The sequence below is a fragment of the Engystomops pustulosus genome, chromosome 1 (assembly GCF_040894005.1).
Source record: "Engystomops pustulosus chromosome 1, aEngPut4.maternal, whole genome shotgun sequence".
NCBI lineage: Eukaryota > Metazoa > Chordata > Amphibia > Anura > Leptodactylidae > Engystomops > Engystomops pustulosus.
In genome coordinates, this window is record NC_092411.1 from 204,029,086 (window position 1) to 204,049,717 (window position 20,632).

The window sequence follows — 20,632 nt, forward strand, 5'->3', positions numbered from 1 at the left end:
TTGTCAAAAAAGACACTCCTAAAAAATATATGAACACGACCTGGGTTAATTTTGTAACATTTTAATTTTGTACAGAAATCGACTTAAACTGCTTAAAGTCATATCGAAAACATGTTGGAAAATATTATTTAAGAAACAATTGTGCCACCAATCTTTTCTCCTGAAATTATTTGACGAGGAACACTTTTTTTTACAATATACTTTAGCAAAGCGAAATCAAAGGTATTTGAATGCTCACTTATAGCACAGATTCACACAATAAGAAACTGAATTCTCACGCTAGGATAAATACATGGATTAGAATCACATAATAGATGGCAGCTAACCTCAGCCATTAACAGTAGTAACAGAGTGGATTGAATTTAAACAGGTCTCTGATTGTGAGAGGACTGACTGCTGGGACCCCCGGTTAACAGCAGAACTGGGCAGCTTATGTCCTACCTTCCTTTGCAGATGAGAATTTCTGCAATTGGTTATTGTGTAACCCTTTCCTTAAATCTCATAGAAATCAAGGAATGTTACCCTTCAGTTCACTGATTTCTAAAAGACTTCTAGAAGTCCTATGTAGTTTTAGGTAGATCACCTCCTGAGAGGTTCCCTATTCTGTTGATTGCTGGACTGTTCCTCTATGATCAGACATTTAATAAAATATAAAATCCCTTTAAGATTTTAAAGCTAAAGCCCAGAGTGGATTAAAAAAAGAAAAATCATTAGTTTCTGTTCTATATTCTTTCTCTAAATTCATGCTCACACCTAGGTTTTTTTTCGCTTGAAAATGGCTTAAAAAAAACAAACAAAAAACAAATCCAGCTCAAAACTTGAATAAGTAAGGATACTGTCAGGTCACACTCTTTATTTTATATCTAACAAACAGGATGGATAAAATAACAAGTGCAATAGGAAACATTAGCAATTCATTAAATGCATTTGTTATTAGATTCAGAACGTGCTATATTTACGATCACTAAATCGCCAAATAACTTTGGTTAGCCCTTTGACATGGAATGTATTGGAATGCGAGTCCTGAGATTCAGCAGTGATCTTCTACCATTCACTTACCTTATTTATAGAAAAAAAAAAAGTATTGTTGAATAACATGAAATGTTAGAAGGCACAATGTAACTTTGAACGTTAGAATAAGAGGAAAAATAAGCTGAATTCTTTATTGTGACAGAGGACGACGTCAACAAACGAGACATGTCACAAGAAGCATGTGATGAATTCTCAGAGGAGCAAACCCTGAATGAACATGATGAAGAACCTGTTCTGATCGCTTCCACTGAGGACGATCTGTACATCATATTTGAGAACAGCATTAAAGATACACAAATAGGACAAAAACCTTTTATTACACACAACCTGGCTTCTCTAGAGGACTCATCAACTCCAACAATAGCTAGTGGCACAGCCTATGGCTCTGGAGGTAAGGCTGATATCTTTTGTTAAAAAATGCATCATGTTCTTTTACATAAGTATTACTAAGCTTATTAGAGTTGCAGTGCAGCTCAAGAATTTTATAGTTTCAGATGCTAAAGCTTTGTAAAAGCAAAATAGATGTAACTTGTTTTAAGTATAACCTGTCCTACATAGGTTAATCCAAAGTACCAAGCATTAGGTATGGCCAGTTTCTAGGTCCATGGAAAAGGGACAGTGTACTGGTTGGATTCCACAGACTGCATAGTAGAGAGCAGTCCTTGAATCAAAGTCAATATGATGCAAGGAGTCCCTGCCTGCCGGCCAACAAGTGCTGTCCTGCAGGGGCATAAATACAGGGGTAGCAGCCATAGCAGCTGCTTTGGGGCCCTCAGTGTGAGGAGGTCCCGTCATTCAACCAGACACACTAAAGAATGGAGGATGTGCACCATTATATGCATAATATAACATATATTTGATGTATGTATTGTGTGTGTGTCTACGTGCTCTGTGTATATGATGTATGTGTATATGGTGTATAGTGTATATATACTGTATGTGTGTATGTATGCTATATGTCTGTATATTGCACTGTATGTGTGTATATGCTCTATATGTGTGCACATGAGTGTATAAATGTGTGTAAGAGTGTAAAAAGGTGTATATACAGTATATGAGCATATAAATGTACATGATTGTAACTCACACTTGTGAGTATGAAAATAAATATATCCATTCATCAGCCTGCGATGAGGCTAAGTCTCTCCTAGTTTTGTCCCTGCTGTCTTGCTCAGCCAGCAGGAAGGGGCTCTTTGCATTGCATTTCCCTTTGAGTCAAGGACTCCTGCACAGTTTCCATGGACTAAGAATGTTGATGTGCACTTACTCTAACAGTTAGAATAGAGAGTCAAACACAGACCAGTGTGGCATCAATTATTATTGTTTATAATGAAAACCAATACTGCAGTGAAAATGGGAATTAATACAGTATTTAACATGTCTCAGGGACTGTTAGCTTGTAGACTTCTAGGACCAGTTTTTATCTTGAGAACACACAATTTGGGAATGGGTTGTTGAAACCCAAAAGCCCTGTTAATATTTTATATGTATGTCTATTTGCATTAGTTATTGATGTACATTAACATTAGTACTTAGCATTTTCCACAGTTGGTCTATGGTGGCAATGCTTCTTCTTACTGGAGCAAGATAAGATTAAAAATAGGTCTCAGGCCAATGATCCACATGAAATAGACTTACCTTTCTGCAATGTTCAGATTTGTTTGCAGTCATAGGATACTGCAAATGTAGTTTACATGTATTGTGGAATAGGGGAATGTCATTATATAATGTGCATTAAAATTAGGCGTTCTCGTTTTTTTTTAAAAAAAATCTACAATATACTATTATAACTACATATATATATATATATATATATATATATATATATATATATATATATACATACTACAATATACCATTACGCTACTATATAACATTTTCAGCAACAATTATGTATTTTCCCAAATGTTTCATTTTATGCCTACTAAAACTGAATGCATTTCTATAAAAATATAACTTCCTTTACTCTTCTAAAAGAAAGAACCGATGACAATGAACTGCCATGTGGTGATTTGGATGACTACTCAGGAGAAAGGAATGATCATGAACATGATGAAGAGCCATTGGTAGTTGCTTCCACAGAGGATGACATGTACATATTATTTGAGACCAGTATTAAAAATAAACAAAGGGGGCAAACATCTTTTATTCCTCACAAACCAGCACCTCCAGAGGCTACATCAAATTCTACAATGGGAAGTGATTCATCATACATTGCTCAAGGTAAAAGTCATAGATTAGATCTTTTTGTTGAATAAATGGTAAAAAATGTTTTTGTTTGATTTAAACTTATCAAAACCCAAAAGCATAATTGCTCTTTTTAATCCTCGTAAACTAACATGCTATTAAAAGTGTATTCCCGCAAAGACAATTTTCTTATATGTACTCAGCATAACAAAATAACACATTCTCTTATCCACTGTGATTAACAAAAATACAGCATTTCACAGATATAAGTCCAACCTGTCTCTATCAGTCCTGGTGTATACAATTTCAGTTTCCCCTAGACACGACCCTGTAACTTCTCACTTAGGGTCGGCAGCCATCTTGGATTTTTGTGTGAGATTGTACAGCTGAGATTACTGTCTGTAACCCCGTCCCCTGCACGGAGTTCACACTGAGATCCTGAGGAGAGAGAGAGGCTGCAAACTACAAGAAGTAGTAGAGCTCACAGTGTAACCGTGCAATGGTCTGTCAGCCTGTGTCTATCAGCCTCTGTGTAATCATCTCATGCATCTCTGATCTGTCTCATCTCTCGCTCTATGTGTCAGTGTGTTCACTCTGTACAATGTCAGAAGCCAGATGAACGTCTATATACACCTTGTACCCTGATAATCTAACCACACTGTCACCCCACAGAACTAGATGGGTCATGCAGTTTCCTCCTAGAGAGTCCCCGCCCACACCCTGGGATTTTACACTGAACAGCGGAGGGAGAGATAGGAGCTAAAACAGAGTAAAATTGTAAAGTAAGGGGTTAAAATGCTCTTTATTGTGTTAACATCACTAGGGGATTGAGATATGAGAATTTTCTTTTGTGGGAAAACCCCTTTAATAAACAGTATGCATCCCCAAATTATAACTTTTAATAAAAATATTTTATCAAATAAAAATCAAGACTTACGGTATATGGCAGGAAGAAAAATAGGTAATGAAAAGAATGCTCATTGGGGATCTTATCCCCGATACTCTTATCAGCTGTATAAAGCACACTTTGCTGAGTCGTTAATGTATCCAAGCCAGAGTTACCAGTGGTCTACAATAGATCTATCTACAGCCATCCAACATATGAGTGATCTCTTGGAATAAGACCATCACCTCCCCCCTTAAATCAATTATTACAATTTAGTAAATTCTGCTGCTGACTTGTCCCAGAGACCAGATTATCTAAACATCAGGTTTCAAAGTCAATATTAAATGTTCCTCATTTTCAAATACTTTTTCTAATTCTATTTCAAAGATATTTTTAGATATTAGGTTTTAGCTTACTGAATATAAGCGAGGCAATTATACTTTGCATTGATTATCTGGGGTTGTCAACATGTATAAAATCAGATATGGAAACCATTCCAGGTAATTTTATGCTCTACAGTTTTCCTGGAATTAAATAAAGATAGGTTTGATTTAATAGTAGTTAACTAAAAGAGCACTAGTATCAAAAATCTTTCTACAGCTCATTTAGTCTTTAAAGCAACACTGACAAACATCTGGAAGCTGGGGCACTAGAATATCTTTGTAGGAACACTTAGGGAAAACTCCAGAAGCTTTTACCCCACTAAACTAACAAATCTCTCAGGTAGGGTTTTATACATTGTTTCTAGCATTCATTTTTAATGTTTAATCTTGGTCATTCACCTATAAAAATTTACCTCCACAATGAAAAGAGCCATCTCTGAGAGGAGTCCCTTTTAGAGGCTAAAGGAGAGCAAAATTCCATATGCCAATATCTTGGGCTGTATAGTACCTAGAACTGGAGATATAGGCAGTTAAAGACATTGGAGCACATTTGCTAAGGGTTGTGTGCCAGTTTTTTGTGCAAACTTCTTGCACAGGTATTTAAGAAGTGTCCGTGCCACATATGTGTGGCTTTGTCGGACCATGCACCAGATTTAACATGCAAAGTCTGACAGCATGTTAAAGGTGCACTCTGTCAGAGCAATACAGGGAGCGCCAGATTCATGAAGAACGCACACCAGAAATCCTGAATATGGCACCCTCTGCACACTCCACGGGCAAACGGCATATAGTACAGTTTGCACTGTTATTATCTGCCCCATTGTTACAAATGTATGAGCCTCAGATTAACATCCAATTTCCACCTTTTTCTTTAACCTCCTGCATCTTCGGTTCTGTAGCTCACAGAACCAACAGCCTAACGCGATTTAAAATTATATCTTTAATAGTTCTATGTACCTTAAGTTCTAGGTAGTATTATGCCACACATAGGCAAAAAGCAGGTCATTGTTTGAAACTATACATGACTGGAGGTTCAACAGGGGCTAACAGTGTATGTGGCATGTATGTGTATGGGGCTGGCTTGGTTGTGGCCTAGACATGGATGTCATGATAGTACAGTCCTTCCATGCATGTCAGAGCCAGAAGAGTGGAGTTGCATGGTTAAAGGGTTCCTTCTGTTGTACTCCTGATGTAAAAGATAGGTTCCAGCTGATCGTACAGGAAAGGCCTGTGCTGTTAAAGGGGTTATCCAGCTGTTAAGAATTACTGGGGGCCGGGCTGGGGTGGGCTAGTTAAACATAATAAACATCTACTTACCTCCTCCGCACCGCGGTCTCTTCGATCCGTGCCCCTGTTTGCTTACAGGGGCACAGAAGCCCATCCGTCCCTATCTCTCAGCGTTGTAAGTGCTGGTAGATGGTGTCTGATGGGAGCTTCCGGCCGGCCTGTGCGCCCCTGTATACCAACCGGGCACAGAAGAGACTGACAGCGGCACGGGACATCGGCAGCGCCGGACGAGGTAAGTACATGTTTATTATGTTTAACTAGCCCCCCCAGCCTGGCCCTCAGTATTTTTTAACACCCAGATAACCCCTTTAAGCCAGGGATTTACACTTGGTAATAAAGATGATACAAAAACTTACAGGCAGCAGGAATAACAAGTGCAACTTTCCACTGTGATGACAGGAAATGGCTGTCTGATTTGGCTCTATTGGGAGCTGTGTAAGCTCTGTTACATCAGCAGAACCATTTGGCAATCTGTTCTCCCCAGACTGAGGCTATACCTCTAGTCTCCAGGTCTCGGCGTATGGAAAGTACCTTGGTACTAGCCAATGTGACAACCTGCATTGAAACTAGGTGACAACCACACAATACATCCACTAGGACCATTAGTTTGAGCTGTTGATACACTGATGCAGCCTAATAGGAAGAATTTCAAGGGAAAAGCTTAGAAAAGCTGGGTAATACTTCCTAGAAAGCTGAATCTCTGTTACAGATGCCAGTAGGGTGATCAGTCCTACTGGATCCACTACAGCTAGGACATTAGGACATTGTTTTCGGCATCATTGATGAGAAATGCTGGAGAGAAACTGACTTCTGGTGATCATTGCATATGGATTTTTTTATAGAAGGAATGAAGCCCAAATGTTAGATAGAACCAAAGATCCTAAAGAGAAACTGAAGTGGTTTGTAATGGTTTCTCTCCTTTTCTAAATAAATACAACTTTTTTATTTCAGCTGAGGGAATCGATGAAAGATTCAATGCACAGTTGTTTTGGGATGAGTGTGAGAACAATGAAGAAGACCCATACAGTTTCATTTATAATGATGACGATGAACTGTACATTGAGTTGCCCTATGAAACTACAGATGGAGAGAATCCACGAGAAAGAAAATCATTTATTGTTCACCGAGCACCAGCCCCTGCACCTCGGCCACAAACTGCAGTTCCAGCTATTGAAGACTCCTACATCTCAAGAGGTAACCATGCATTTAACTCATTAGAAATGTTTTATTTTCCATGTCTATTATCACAATGTTGCCATTTTGTGAAACTAATTTTCTCTATCTAGACAAAATGCTTTTATACATACAATATAAACTGCATAATAAATAAAGATTTAGCATTTATAAATTCTTATACTTTTTATACAAAACATTAGATATGCAGGGAAAGTTTTGGACAAAGTGTGGCCCTGGGTGAAATCAAAACTAAATTCTAAAAATTCTACCTATAGTCACAAAAAAGCTATTCATAGGGTGAGTAGATGTCAAATGCCATTAGGGGAGATTGCTAAGGTATTTATTGACCCCACACATATTTATATACTTATATACTGAATATTTATCACACAGTACTGCACAAAATTTTCTTTACAAAACCAATATTACTAATGATACCACCATATAGACCCAAATAAACCCAAATACACAATAGTCACTACCATTACCCATACAGTGACTGAATAATAATGTTATTGAACAAACTACTATACATAGTCCAAAATTTCCACCATACAGTGACCACATGGTATCAGCCTCCTGAAGACATGGATGCATTTTAAAACAATGCAATTTGATTACTGAATGGGGCACATGTATCATAGTTTTAGCTAGCCAAATTGTCTAATTTTAGCGACTTTTGCCGTTTTTGAGCCATTTTTGCGACTTTTAACTTTGTTTTTATTCAAGTATGTCTTGGTCTGCACCTTGTGCAGTGTGCCTTATGTATCTTAGTTTTCCAAATGTTCCATGCGTCATTTTGCCGTTTTTGCACCAATTTTGCTCCAATTTTGCATTTTGAAACTAATTACAACAGCTGGGGATAAGTGATTTGCCTCATTACTGTTAACATTTGCATTTACAAAACGCAGTATAAACTCCACGTTAACGCATGTGATCACATTGCGTTTACTATGCGTTTTGTAAATTCGAATGTTAACAGCAATGTAATTGGGAAAATCACCTCTCCACTGCTGTTGTAATAGGTTTCAAAATGCATTAAAAATGCAACATGTTAAATCCCATATTAACAGTAGTGTCCTCTCCTGTATATAACCCCCTGACGTGGCTTGTGTCCATGTGGATTTGAGACATTTGCAACAAAAAGTCTAAAAAAGAAGCCAAAATGTGCACTTGCCAGGATAGGAAAAAGACAGGATCATACATAAGGTGCAAAAAAAATGAGCCCTCATATGTCTCAAAAATTCACCTCAGAGAGACCAAACTATGATACATGTGACCCAATGTCTAGTATTCAACAAATCAAACCCTGTTAGAAATTGTGAATCTGGAACTGGATAGCTCTATCTCTCAAGGGAAATGGACACGCTCATTTTCTTTAGCACATTGATCTTTTATGATGTTGTTCCCAACATGCAAACATTTTTTTACAATAGTACTATATACCTGACCTCTTTAGTTGTATGTATATAAACACATCTGGTAAATACCAGGAAGGATGCAGAAGCAAAAGCGCCTTATGGGAGGACAGCTCCAAAAACAGTGGGTAATGTTTGCATTTATTCTTTTAAATTTTGGGCAAGACTTCAAATTGTTAAAATATTTAACACTGCTCTATCTTTCCCTGTGTGTGCGGTCATGAGGCGCTTTCCTCTATGGAGGGGGGAGGGCTTATGTCCTCCTCCTCTCAAGCGCACAGGGGTATGCCCACCCAGGTGCAACCAGGTGGGCATGTGGCTGTGTGAATGTACCCTAACACAGAAGTGACCTCTGTATCTTATCCGAGTACAACGCACTTGTAAAGGCACCGCTACTTTCTGAAAAATAAATGTCGTCATGTTGTCCCTTAGAAACAAGATCTTGTTTCTATGGGACAACGTGGTTACATTTATTGGAAATTCACACAGGTTATGTAAATAATATCCAACTGAAGAAATATATGTATATGGCAGATGAATTAATTTAAATGTTATTAACTAAATGCAACAAGTGTGGAAGCGGATATAGAAAAATGATCTCTCCATCCCTAGCCACCATTGATCATATGAGTCATCTGGTGCCACAATATATCTGGGTTTAATTCACAATTAAAACTTTTTTTTTCAATTTTCATATATGATAGAATAGCGTATAAAGGGATATTCCCATGAAGACAAAATTCTTAAATATATTCAGGATTACAAAATAACACATTCACATTCATTAAATGCTATTAACAAAAATACAGCCTTTCACTGATATAATTTAATTCTGCCTCTATCAGTCCTGGTGTTTACAATTTCGGTTGTTCCTGGATCAGACCATAAATCTTCTGACTATAACCAGACTATACTACACTACAGATAGAGGAACTCCCTGATTCAGCTGTACTTGTGCTTCTAGTAGTGTAGAGAGGACACAGCAGCAGCTGATCCTCTACAAACAATATCAGCTCTGGATCCCAGGGGAGGGGTGACATAGTAGAGCACGACTCTGTGTTATTGATTAGATGAGGCAGCAGAGCTGTTATTGTGCCTTATATCCATCTCATGATTCTGATCTGTCTCATCTCTCTTTTTCTATTAGTACAATACTAGTAGACTGTTCAGAAGCAAAATTGAAGTGTAGATAAACCCTGTAAACTGGGTTAAGCACATTGTCAGTATATCTCATGGCACAGAGAAATTGTGTCTGGTTAGAGAGTCCCCGTCCACAGGAGCTAAAACAGTAATAAAACTGAGTAAAATTGCAAAGTAAGGAGTCAAAGGGAGATCCATTCAAAGGAAGTGCCACAAATGCATAACATCATATCTGAAGAAGTGAACTAGTATTCTCGAAAGCTCACCATCAAATATACTCAGTTAGCCTCAAAATGGTATTGCCTGATTTCTTCACTCTTCTTCTGCTCTCCATGGCTAACATGGTACTGGAAATCTATACTAGTGGAAATGTCTAAGCACAGCACTTGGCTATCGCAGGTAATCCCATAAACAGTTATTGTGAGTGCCAGAGATGAGCAATAAAAAAGGGGTGCCCATTCTCTGAATAGCTAAGGGACCCTTTTTAAGTGATGGTGGGGGTCTCAACAGTTGGACCCTTCTAGTTGGGACAACCCTTTTAAATTGATGCAAACACAGTTGTGTTATCAAAGTAGTATACTGGGGCAGATTTACTTACCCGGTCCATTCGCGATCCAGCGGCGCGTTCTCTGCGGTGAATTCGGGTCCGGCTGGGATTCATTAAGGTAGTTCCTCCGCCGTCCACCAGGTGACGCTGCTGCGCTGAAGAGCATAGGAACGTGCTGGAGTTCACCAAGCCGGGCTGAGTGAAGGTAAGTGCAAGCTTCGCAACAGATTTTGTTTTAAAAATGCTGCGGTTTTTCCGAATCCGTCGGGTTTTCGTTCGGCCATGGCCCTGATTTCCGTCATGTGCATGCCAGCGCCGATGCGCCACAATCTGATCACATGCGCCAAAATCCCAGGGCAATTCAGGGAAAATCGGCGCAAATCGGAAATATTCGGGTAACACGTCGGGAAAAAGAAAATCAGCCCATAGTAAATGACCCCCATTGTGTCTGGCTGAAACCCAGTTTTTGTGTTACAGAAACTTGCATAATAGAAAGCCCCATGCTTATCTAAGGTAAAGACAATAGTGACCTTACAGCTGGTCACCAGTCACATATACAGTCGTGATTTTACTGCAGCTTTCCTTATTGAGAATGTGCATTTTGCTGTGTTTGGGTACAAAATAGTATCATCCCGATGGTCACTCATAGTATTACTTCCAAACTAGGAATGATGGACCACTAGAGAAAAGTCAGCAAATGTGAGAAATTCTGTCTTAGGGATTTTGTAGTACTGTAGCTTTTTCATCTTGGTATGCGATAAAACCTTTTAAGCATTCTCCTGTGGACATGTAGGTTGATACATAAAATCTCAGCAGCTAATTAAAGAGTACAGTTCAGGAGCAGAACACTAAGCTGTCTCACCAGCATCTGTCTTACACTCCAGGGAGCTTGTAAAAAAGAAAGAATAGAACAGTTTCACAGCTTTAAAAATCTCTCTTCTACATAGAAAAAAAGAATCTAGTCAAAAGCAGAAATCTAGCTTTAAATTTGACAGTGCTCAGATCACAGACCAGTTAGCATGTTTGTTAAAGGGACAAAGGGTCTTCCCTGTGCATTTTTAATGAGAAGGCAGGAGAAACATTATGGGGGTCATTTATTAAGGGCCCGATTCGCGTTTTCCCGACGTGTTACCCGAATATTTCCGTTTTGCGCCGCTTGTACTTAAATTGCCCCGGGATTTTGGCGCACGCGATCGGATTGTGGCGCATCGGCGCTGGCATGCGCGCGACGGAAATCGGGGGGCGTGGCCGAACGAAAACCCGACGTATTCGGAAAAACCGCCGCATTTAAAAACCGAAAATGTGTCGCATAAGGACCGCTTACCTTCACCTGGTCCAGCTCGGTGCATTCCGGCGCGATGAGTTTACTTTCAGCGCAGCAGCGCCACCTGGTGGACGGCGGAAGAACTACCTTATTAAATCCCGGCCGGACCCGAATCCAGAGCGGAGAAGCCGCCGCTGGAACGCGAATGGACCGGGTAAGTAAATTTGCCCCTATCTGTCCATATTGAAGATTTTTGTAAAATGAGATAAAATGAACACATACATAACCAACTTCTTTGTTTCTCCATCCAGGTAATGTGTGTAACTATAATTGATATAGCATTGTCATAAAATGATTAAGAGAGCATTAACCTTTAGTATTAAGTATAAAAAAGTCTTTGTATTGCCATATTTGACAACTCAAACTTTTTTATACTAATGTTTAAACGGTTATAAAATATGATTCTTTCTATATTCTCCAGCCTTTCTGAAAGGGCCCTGAATTTAATATGATGAAGCCTGTCTTTTTACTTTTAGTGAAGTTGAAAGTAAACTTATAAAAGCGATGATCTAATGCTATGTAAAACAGAGGAAAACCAGCAATTAAAGCATGCACTCAGCTCCTGAGTGGAGTCCATAATACCATAGTATATAAGCCAACATACATATAAGACATCTTTTGTTAAAGGGGTATTCCCACAAAGACAAGTTTCTTAAATTAACTTGGGATAACAAAATAATACATTCTCTAATTCACTGTTATTAACAAAAATACGCAGATATTTCACAGATATATGTCTATCCTGCCTCTATCAGTCCTGGTGTACACAATTTCAGTTGCCCTTAGACATGACCCTGTAACTTCTGACTTAGGGTCGGGGAAGCCATCTTGGATTTCTTTGTGAAGGCAGTGGAGCTTAGTTTCTCTCTCTCTGCTCTCTGCCTCTAGCCACACCTCCCTGTGGTGCAGGAAGGAGCTAACACTAACACATACTCTAACATCCTGCCGGCAACAGCATGAGGAGAACAACAAGCAACAGATAAGTTCTTTATCGGGGGAGGAAGGTACAGCAGATATAGTGCGTTGTGGAAAAGCAGAGATGTAGGAGAGATGACTGTCATTGTGTGCAATAGGCATCTAATAGATCTCATTGTCTCATCTCTGATCTGTCTCTTCTCTCTTTCTATGTTGTCAGATACTAGTACAATGTTGAGAAGCTAAATGAAATTGTAGAAAAACCTGGACCCTGATAATCTAACCACATTGTCAGCTCACAGAACTAGATGGATCATAATTAGAGATGAGCGAGTATACTCGACCGAGCTTGACGCTCGTTCGAGTATTAAGGTACTCGAAACGGCTCGTTGCTCGGACGAGTATTTCCACTGCTCGAGATCGAGCATTTAATTAAAACACAGTGAAGAACAGTGAAGAATAGAATAAAAACAGTGAACACAGTGAACACAGGATTATTTAAGTGAAAAACACAGTGAAGAATAGATTACAGATGTTCGGCACATCTGCTTACTTGTCGGGAGATATGCGCGGAACGGTGCGAACAAAATAGTATGTGAAGAACAATATATATGTGTGAAGAACACATTGAAGAACACGGGGAGCAGCACAGAGACACCAGGGAGCAGCAGCACGGAGACACCGGGGAGCAGCAGCACGGAGACATCGGGGGAACAGCAGCACGGAGCATCGGGCAGCACGGAGACATCGGGGCAGGGGCAAAACGGAGACACTGGGGCAGCACGGAGACACTGAGGTAGCACGGACACATCGGGCAGCATGGAGACATCGGGGCAGGGGCAGAACGGAGACACTGGGGCAGCACGGAGACACTGGGGCAACGGAGTCATCGGGCAGCACGGAGACATCGGGGCAGGGGCAGAACAATTACACTGGGGCAGCACGGAGACACTGGGGCAGCACGGAGACATCGGGCAGCAGGGAGACATCGGGCAGCACGGAGACATCAGGGCAGGGGCAGAACGATGACAATGGGGCAGCACGGAGACATCAGGCAGCACAGAGACATCGGGGCAGGGGCAGAACGATGACACTGGGGCAGCACAGAGACACTGGGGCAGCAGGGAGACATCGGGCAGCACGGAGACATCGGGGCAGGGGCAGAACGATGACACTGGGGCAGCACGGAGACACTGGGGCAGCACGGAGACATCGGGCAGCACGGAGACATCGGGCAGCATGGAGACATCAGGGCAGGGGCAGAACAATGACAATGGGGCAGCACAGAGACACTGGGGCAGCAGGGAGACATCAGGCAGCATGGAGACATCGGGGCAGGGGCAGAACGATGACACTGGGGCAGCACGGACACACTGGGGCGGCACAGAGACATCGGACAGCAGGGAGACATCGGGCACCAGGGAGACATCGGGCAGCACGAAGACATCGGGGCAGGGGCAGAACGATGACACTGGGGCAGCACGGAGACACTGGGGCAGCACGGAGACATCGGGCAGCACGGAGACATCGGGCAGCACGGAGACAACAGGGCAGGGGCAGAATGATGACAATGGGGCAGCACGGAGACACTGGGGCAGCATGGAGACATCGGGCAGCAGGGAGACATCGGGCAGCACGTAGACATCGGGGCAGGGGCAGAACGATGACACTGGGACAGCACGGAGACACTGGGGCAGCACGGAGACATCGGGCAGCACGGAAACATCGGGCAGCACGGAGACATCGGGGCAGGGGCAGAACGGAGACACTGGGGCAGCACGGAGACACTGGGGCAGCACGGAGACATCGGGCAGCACGGAGACATCGGGGCAGGGGCAGAACGGAGACACTGGGGCAGCACGGAGACACTGGGGCAGCACGGAGACACTGGGGCAGCACGGAGACATCGGGCAGCACGGAGACATCGGGGCAGAGGCAGAACGGAGACACTGGGGCAGCACGGAGACACTGGGGCAGCACGGAGACATCGGGCAGCACGGTGACATCGGGGCAGGGGCATAACGGAGACACTGGGGCAGCACGGAGACATCGTGCAGTACGGAGACATCGAGCAGTACGGAGACATCGGGGCAGGGGCAGATCGGAGACACTGGGGCAGCAAGGAGACACTGGGGCAGCACGGAGACACTGGGGCAGCATGGACACATTGGGCAGAACGGACACATCCGGCAGCACGGACACATCGGGGCAGGGGCAGAACGGAGACACCGGGGCAGCATGGAGACACCGGGGAGCAGCAGCACGGAGACACCGTGCTTCAGCCTAGTCACTCAGCGTCAGGATAGGAAGAAGAAATATGAGATCTTTGTCACAAAACTAGCTGAAAAAATTCCTAAGCTATGGATTTTTGGACAAAAAAAAAGCATGGGACGCATTATGAAGACTTCTATGGGAAACTCTGATGAGGGGATTCATTTAATTACCAAAAATGCATACGTTTATGGATATTATCTGCAGGGTTTAGTATATATTTAGTTTTATATAGGACTCACTATCCCTATCTCAAGAAAGAGGAAAATAACAATGTCAGCAGAGATACCTCGTTAAAAGGCACAGATAGATAATAAATTAGGCACACACAACAAAAAAGCACCAGTAACATAAAGCTTTAAAAAATAAATAAAGCATACAACCATTATTCATGTTTGTGTGAATAGGCTGTAAATTCTGTTTATGTACGTACTGTAAGAGAACACATATTCCATTATTGATTCCAGTTTCCAAGCCACAAGGACAAATAAATCTTTGTAAAATGGAATTGCTCATGGCGTAATGGCAAAAGACCCTACTTGAATTCCAGTGGTCAACTCCAGAAAAAAACTTGTTTACACATGAAGCTGTTGCTGAATGTCATACAACATGCTTTACCCTTTAGTGACTAAGCTCATGTATTCAATGATGACCAAAAACACTTTAACTTACTTGGTTCTGACTGTTTTTTCATGACATGTTGTACTTAAAGTTAGTGGGAAATTTTGGTTGAAAATTTTGCATTTATTTATGAAAAAAGGTGAATTCGGCAAAAATGTTGAAAAAATGTTCTGTTTTTCAAACTGACAGTCTTACCACAGAAATTAGTTACATATTAACATTTACTATATCTCAGCTTCGTGTTGGCATAATAAGAGTCCTTTTTTTTTATTATGATGCTAGAAAGATCACAAATCGAACAGAATTTTTTAAAATATTCAAAATTTTTTTAGAATTAATTATTTTAGGGACCATTGTATTTCTATGGGTTTTTTTTATTGAAGTTGCATTTATAAAAAACCCCACAAATCAACCCCATTCTGATAACATTACCCCTCAAACTATTCACAACAGCTCATAGTAACTTGTTAAGCCTTTAAGTATTTTACAGATATTAAAACAAAATGTTTTTTTTTTAATTTTCTAATGTTGTCATTAATACAGCAGAAAATGCATCTATGAATATAAAACACATTTGCGTCATTCTTGGGGGCTTCGTTATTTCACCTTTTAATGTGTGCTCCAAATGACACATCTGACGTATTCCTTGGTTCGGTACAATAATGGAGATACCAAATTTATACAGGTTTTATTATGTTTCAAAAGATTTTTAAAAATTAAAACCTTTTGAACAAAAAAAAAATGATTTCAACATATGCTGACGGTAATAACTTTTTCATACTTTGGATTACATACAGAGTGTAAGGTGTCCGTTTTTGTGATGACGTTTTCAATGCTACTATTTTTAGTAGTGTGTGACCCATTAATCACTTTTTATTGAATTTTTTATATGTTGCAAAATGGCAAAAAAGTAGCGCTTTTTTTCATTATGGGGTTACTGTATTTAGCTTTTAGGGAATTTTAATTCTAGTATTTTTTTGTCATTTTCACTTTTTTATTTGTACATTAATGATAACGTTAATGCATGTATTGTATTACATTAGTAATGCCAGCCTATGCACTTGCAAAGGCTGACAGGCACACTGCTTGCTCCTGCCAGGGGCTGGATAGAGCAGTCTTTTGTTGTGCACACTTCAGTTTTGAAAAAACTGAAGTGTGAAAAGGCCCACTGGAAAGAATGGCTCAGTAAGGTATCAATGAAAACTCATTGGGGCACATGTATCATAAATTTGGCTTTTCCATCTGTTTTTGCGACTTTTCTTGGCTTTCCAGCTGGTCAGATATATCTTAGCATTTTTTCTTTATTGATAAATGTGGCGTTTGGTCTGTAGTAAATTTGCAACTTTTTTAAACAAAAGTCGCAAACAGTTCCCCAGCTAATTTTTACACCTGGACAGGCTCAAAAATTTACAACTTTTTTTTTTAAAAGTCACAAGTTCACATCTTGAGGTGATTACTCAGGGAATATTGCAGAAAATGAAACAATGGAGAACTCTGAAGGGAGACAGTTTTAGGTGCAAAAATATCGCAAATGAGCACAAGAACCATGAAAAGTCTCAAAAATTTCTAAAGCCAAAAGTTTGACACATATGCCCCATTGAAGCCACAAAGGGAAAACCAATCTGTATGTGTCCATAAGCAAAAATGCGTTGAGTAAAAAATCACTGATGCCAAAAAATGCCAATGTGAAACCACCCTAACAAACAAAGAAATTACAGTTTCGAGGCTCCTTGATTTGGTCAGCAGTTGACTCACTTATTCTTTCAGCTCTTTTTGTGGCCTTTCCATAGCTAGATAGATTACCAAGTTGCAAGGAGAATATCTGTCCCTGATATTTTAATTTACTTTCCTTACCTTTAGGGGCAATTGCTAAAAAGCCAATGAAGCCTGTTATTGGAGTGTTTGCATAAGCACAGTAATCCATAGAGACTCAGGTGTCTTCCTCGATACAATAAGAAACATGTGCCCATTTGCATCCGCAGTGCTTATTCATTATTTTATGTTATGAATCTGTTTCCCCAACATCATTAATAGAATATATATATATGTGATTTTCTCCTGCAGTATTTCGACAGAAGGAGGAGGAAAAGAAAATATACGGCACAGGTCTTTATCAAGGTAATATGTATATTTGTGTGTGGGTATGTGTATATAGTTATATGTAGATATATTCTTTTATATTTTACAGCAGTGTGTATGATATTGTAGTTGTATGTCTCTGTTCATACTGCTGCTGTTCCATTTACTGAAACCCCTGGTGTACCTAGCTGTCCCCAATGACTTATGCCTCATGCACATGACCATCATTGTGGTCTTTTGTGCATGGTCAGTGAGCTGGGTAGCTGCATTGCAGAAGATGGAACAGGTCCTATTCCAGCCCTGATTTGGCACGTAGCTGTTTTGCTTCCTATGCAAATGTCAGGAGTGAGGAAGGCTTTCCCCTTCCCATTTCCACCAGGCCAAATGGGCTGCAAACATCATCCTGTTTGTGGCCCATTTCTGCAGACAGAAACGGGTCAGATTGGGTTTTGTTATGGTGGACTTCTGCTTGATTGAAAGAATTATGCAATATATACATTGTATGTACAATATACACTAGGAGAAGCTCGCTTTCACATTGGAAAACTGGTGAAAAAGTTAATGTATTCAGTCCACATCCCTGGCTCTGAAAAACACAATTTCCGCACAGCTTTTTGCGCAAAAGTAAATGTAGAAATACGCACAAATCAGTTCTTTGGGTCGTTTTCTATGCCTAAACATGCCCCACACTGTAGGATACAATTTTATTATTCTGGGATCCATACTTTTCACACAGCTCAGTGCCCATGGTACCTTTAATCTGTCCCTGTGTGGGTTATTTTACATTGAAGTTGGGTAGAAGGAAATTATTTTGAGCGAAGGATACAAGAAACAAGATAAAAATTAACAATAATCTGCAAATAGAAATACCTCACTATAAACTATTATGTCTGTATGTCAAATATTTGTTCCCCCTTCATAAAGGGTTACAGAAAACTGTTACTTAGATAAACAGTTCAATGCTATGTTATGTTATGGTGCAATAGGATTCAGCTATGTTAAAATCATGATAGCAAAAATAATGCACTCTTAAAGAAACTTGTACTTGTCCTTTTGAATTTTTTTGTGACATCTAGTCTTCCCACGAGACCCTGCCAGAATCCACAGATATCATTGCAAACTAGTCACTTGTAAAAGGTGTCACCTAATATTTAATATGTGCATTTCTACGAGGTTTCAAAGGATTCCATAGACAGAAAACAGCTGAACTTTAAAATGAAAATTGTTGGCAACATCCAACAAACTGTCATGTGTGTCCTGTTTCTACACTGAATGTAGCAGTATATGACCTGAGTATATTAGAAGCAGTTGTGTGTAAGCTCATACAAATGATGAATGTTAAAAATTGTACAGATAAATCTTCTCATGTAGTCAGCACACTCATTTGCATATAAAAGTAAGGCTGTGTTCATTTCAGTGCTAAATCCCATTACTTCCCTCCACCAAAGGACCAGTACAGTGACATTGCAGATCAATTTCAAGGGAACCTGTCAACAGCTTTTATCCCACTAAAACACTGCACCTTCAGGTAGAGGACAATATATAGTTTCTATCCTCTGCCTCTTTTATGTGAAATCTCACTCATTTACCTATAAAATAATCTCCCTCAAAGCCATGTGTATAGGAGCAGAAAACAGTCATCTTTTGAAATGAGTCAGGCTCACAGACTGGAAATGGAGAATCCATTTTGACACCTATATTTTGGGTTCTATAGCAGCTAGAAGCATGGATCTGGTATCATAAGATAAGATGGGAATCTCAACTTTCAAGTAACAGAGTTATGGAACTGGAAATACATGCAGTGAAATAAAGGCCGGAATTGGATTTTTATCTGCAGTTTGCATTTCCAAATATGACTTTATATTCCAGTATCTTCATTTGTGTAGCTCACAGAAGCACAAACATGATGCAGTTTTTGGCTCATTTTTACGTGACATTGGAGGAGATTGTTTTCATATTTAAAGCTGTTATCCGGGTATAGAAATTTACTTATGGCCGGGCTGGGGCGGGCTATTTAAAAATAACAAACATGTACTTACCACGTCCGACGCCACTGATGTCACGCGCCACGGTCAGTCTCATCTGTGCGCTGGTTTGTACACATCTCCCAGGGCTTACAACGCTGAGAGATATGGACAGATGGGAGGAGCCGTCCACATCGTGGACCGGAAGTTCCCTATGCGCGGCTTCTGTGCCCCTGTAAACAAACAGGGGCACGGATCAAACGGACCGCCGCACGAGACATCAGCGGCGCCGAAGGAGGTAAGCACACCTTTGTTATTTTTAAATAGCCTGCCCCAGCCCGGCCATAAGTAAATTTGTATACCCGGATAACCCCTTTAAACGGGTGAGAGGACATAAAAGAGGGAATTCTAGAAAAGATATGTTAGACCCAACCTGAGGTTGTTACTAGTTTTGCGGGTTAAAAGTAGTTGAAGTTTCCCTTCAAGGATACAGTGCCTAAATGAAACTCGTTCACTATAATGGAATCTTAAGGGTTTCCTTCAGGGAAGAAAGTAATGGAAATATTTGACATATGGAGCTCTTATGTATGGCTTCTGTATGGAAATCTGGGTCAAGGGTAAACGTTTTTACACATTCAAGTATGTTCTGTCGAACTTACTGGGGCACATTTACTTACGCGGTCCATCGGAGTTCCCAAAAGTGCAATGTCTGTCCGGAATGCAGTCTGCCGCAATTCACTTAGATCGTGCGTCCAATTTCCTGCATCTGATGCTTCCCCGCGCAGCTCTGCTGGAGTTCACCATCTTCCTCTCGGTGTAAGTGCTTGGTTTGCGACACAATTTTGAAGTTAAATTCCGCGGTTTGTCCGAATCCGTCGGCTCTTCCGTCGGCCCGCCCCCCAATTTGTGTCGCATGAAAGCCGGCTCGATTGTGCCAAAATATGATTGCGTGTGCGCCAAAAACCCCTTTCAAATCCCTGTCCCAGCGGCACAAAATGGAAATCATCGGGATGTCCGACGAAAGTGCAGTCCGCGGGGCCCTTAGTAAATGAGCCCCACTGTGTGTGCCAATTCTTCTTGCCCAAACACACTACTGCCATTAAAGAGGCATTCCCACAAAGGCAAATGCTTAAAAAGACTCATAGGGGGTTATTTATCATTAGACCAGCTACTAGGGACAGTTCCATGTCTAATTTAATAATAAGATTCATTAAAGTGGCTGTGGCCCTTAAATAAATGTTCTTATGGTCTATTCTCTGTCTGGGATTTTTTTTTTCAAAATGTCCCAAAAAAGTCTCAAAATCCCTAAAAAGTCTCAGCACATAGACCAGCAGGGGGCTGGAGTAATCACGAGACTTTTATGAGACTTTTTGCAAAAATCTTAAGTCATGAATCTGGCTAG

General features: G+C 40.7%; 1 protein-coding gene across 2 annotated transcripts in view; it reads left to right on the forward strand.

The window, feature by feature from the left end:
* BANK1 (B cell scaffold protein with ankyrin repeats 1) overlaps positions 1-20,632 on the forward strand; it is a 242,187-nt gene that overhangs the window by 193,567 nt on the left and 27,988 nt on the right. For both annotated transcript variants that reach the window (XM_072118549.1, XM_072118558.1), the window contains 4 exons: positions 1,175-1,423; positions 3,010-3,255; positions 6,727-6,969; positions 17,252-17,305. In XM_072118549.1, the coding sequence (XP_071974650.1) occupies positions 1,175-1,423; positions 3,010-3,255; positions 6,727-6,969; positions 17,252-17,305 (792 nt within the window). The remainder of the gene's footprint in view (positions 1-1,174; positions 1,424-3,009; positions 3,256-6,726; positions 6,970-17,251; positions 17,306-20,632) is intronic.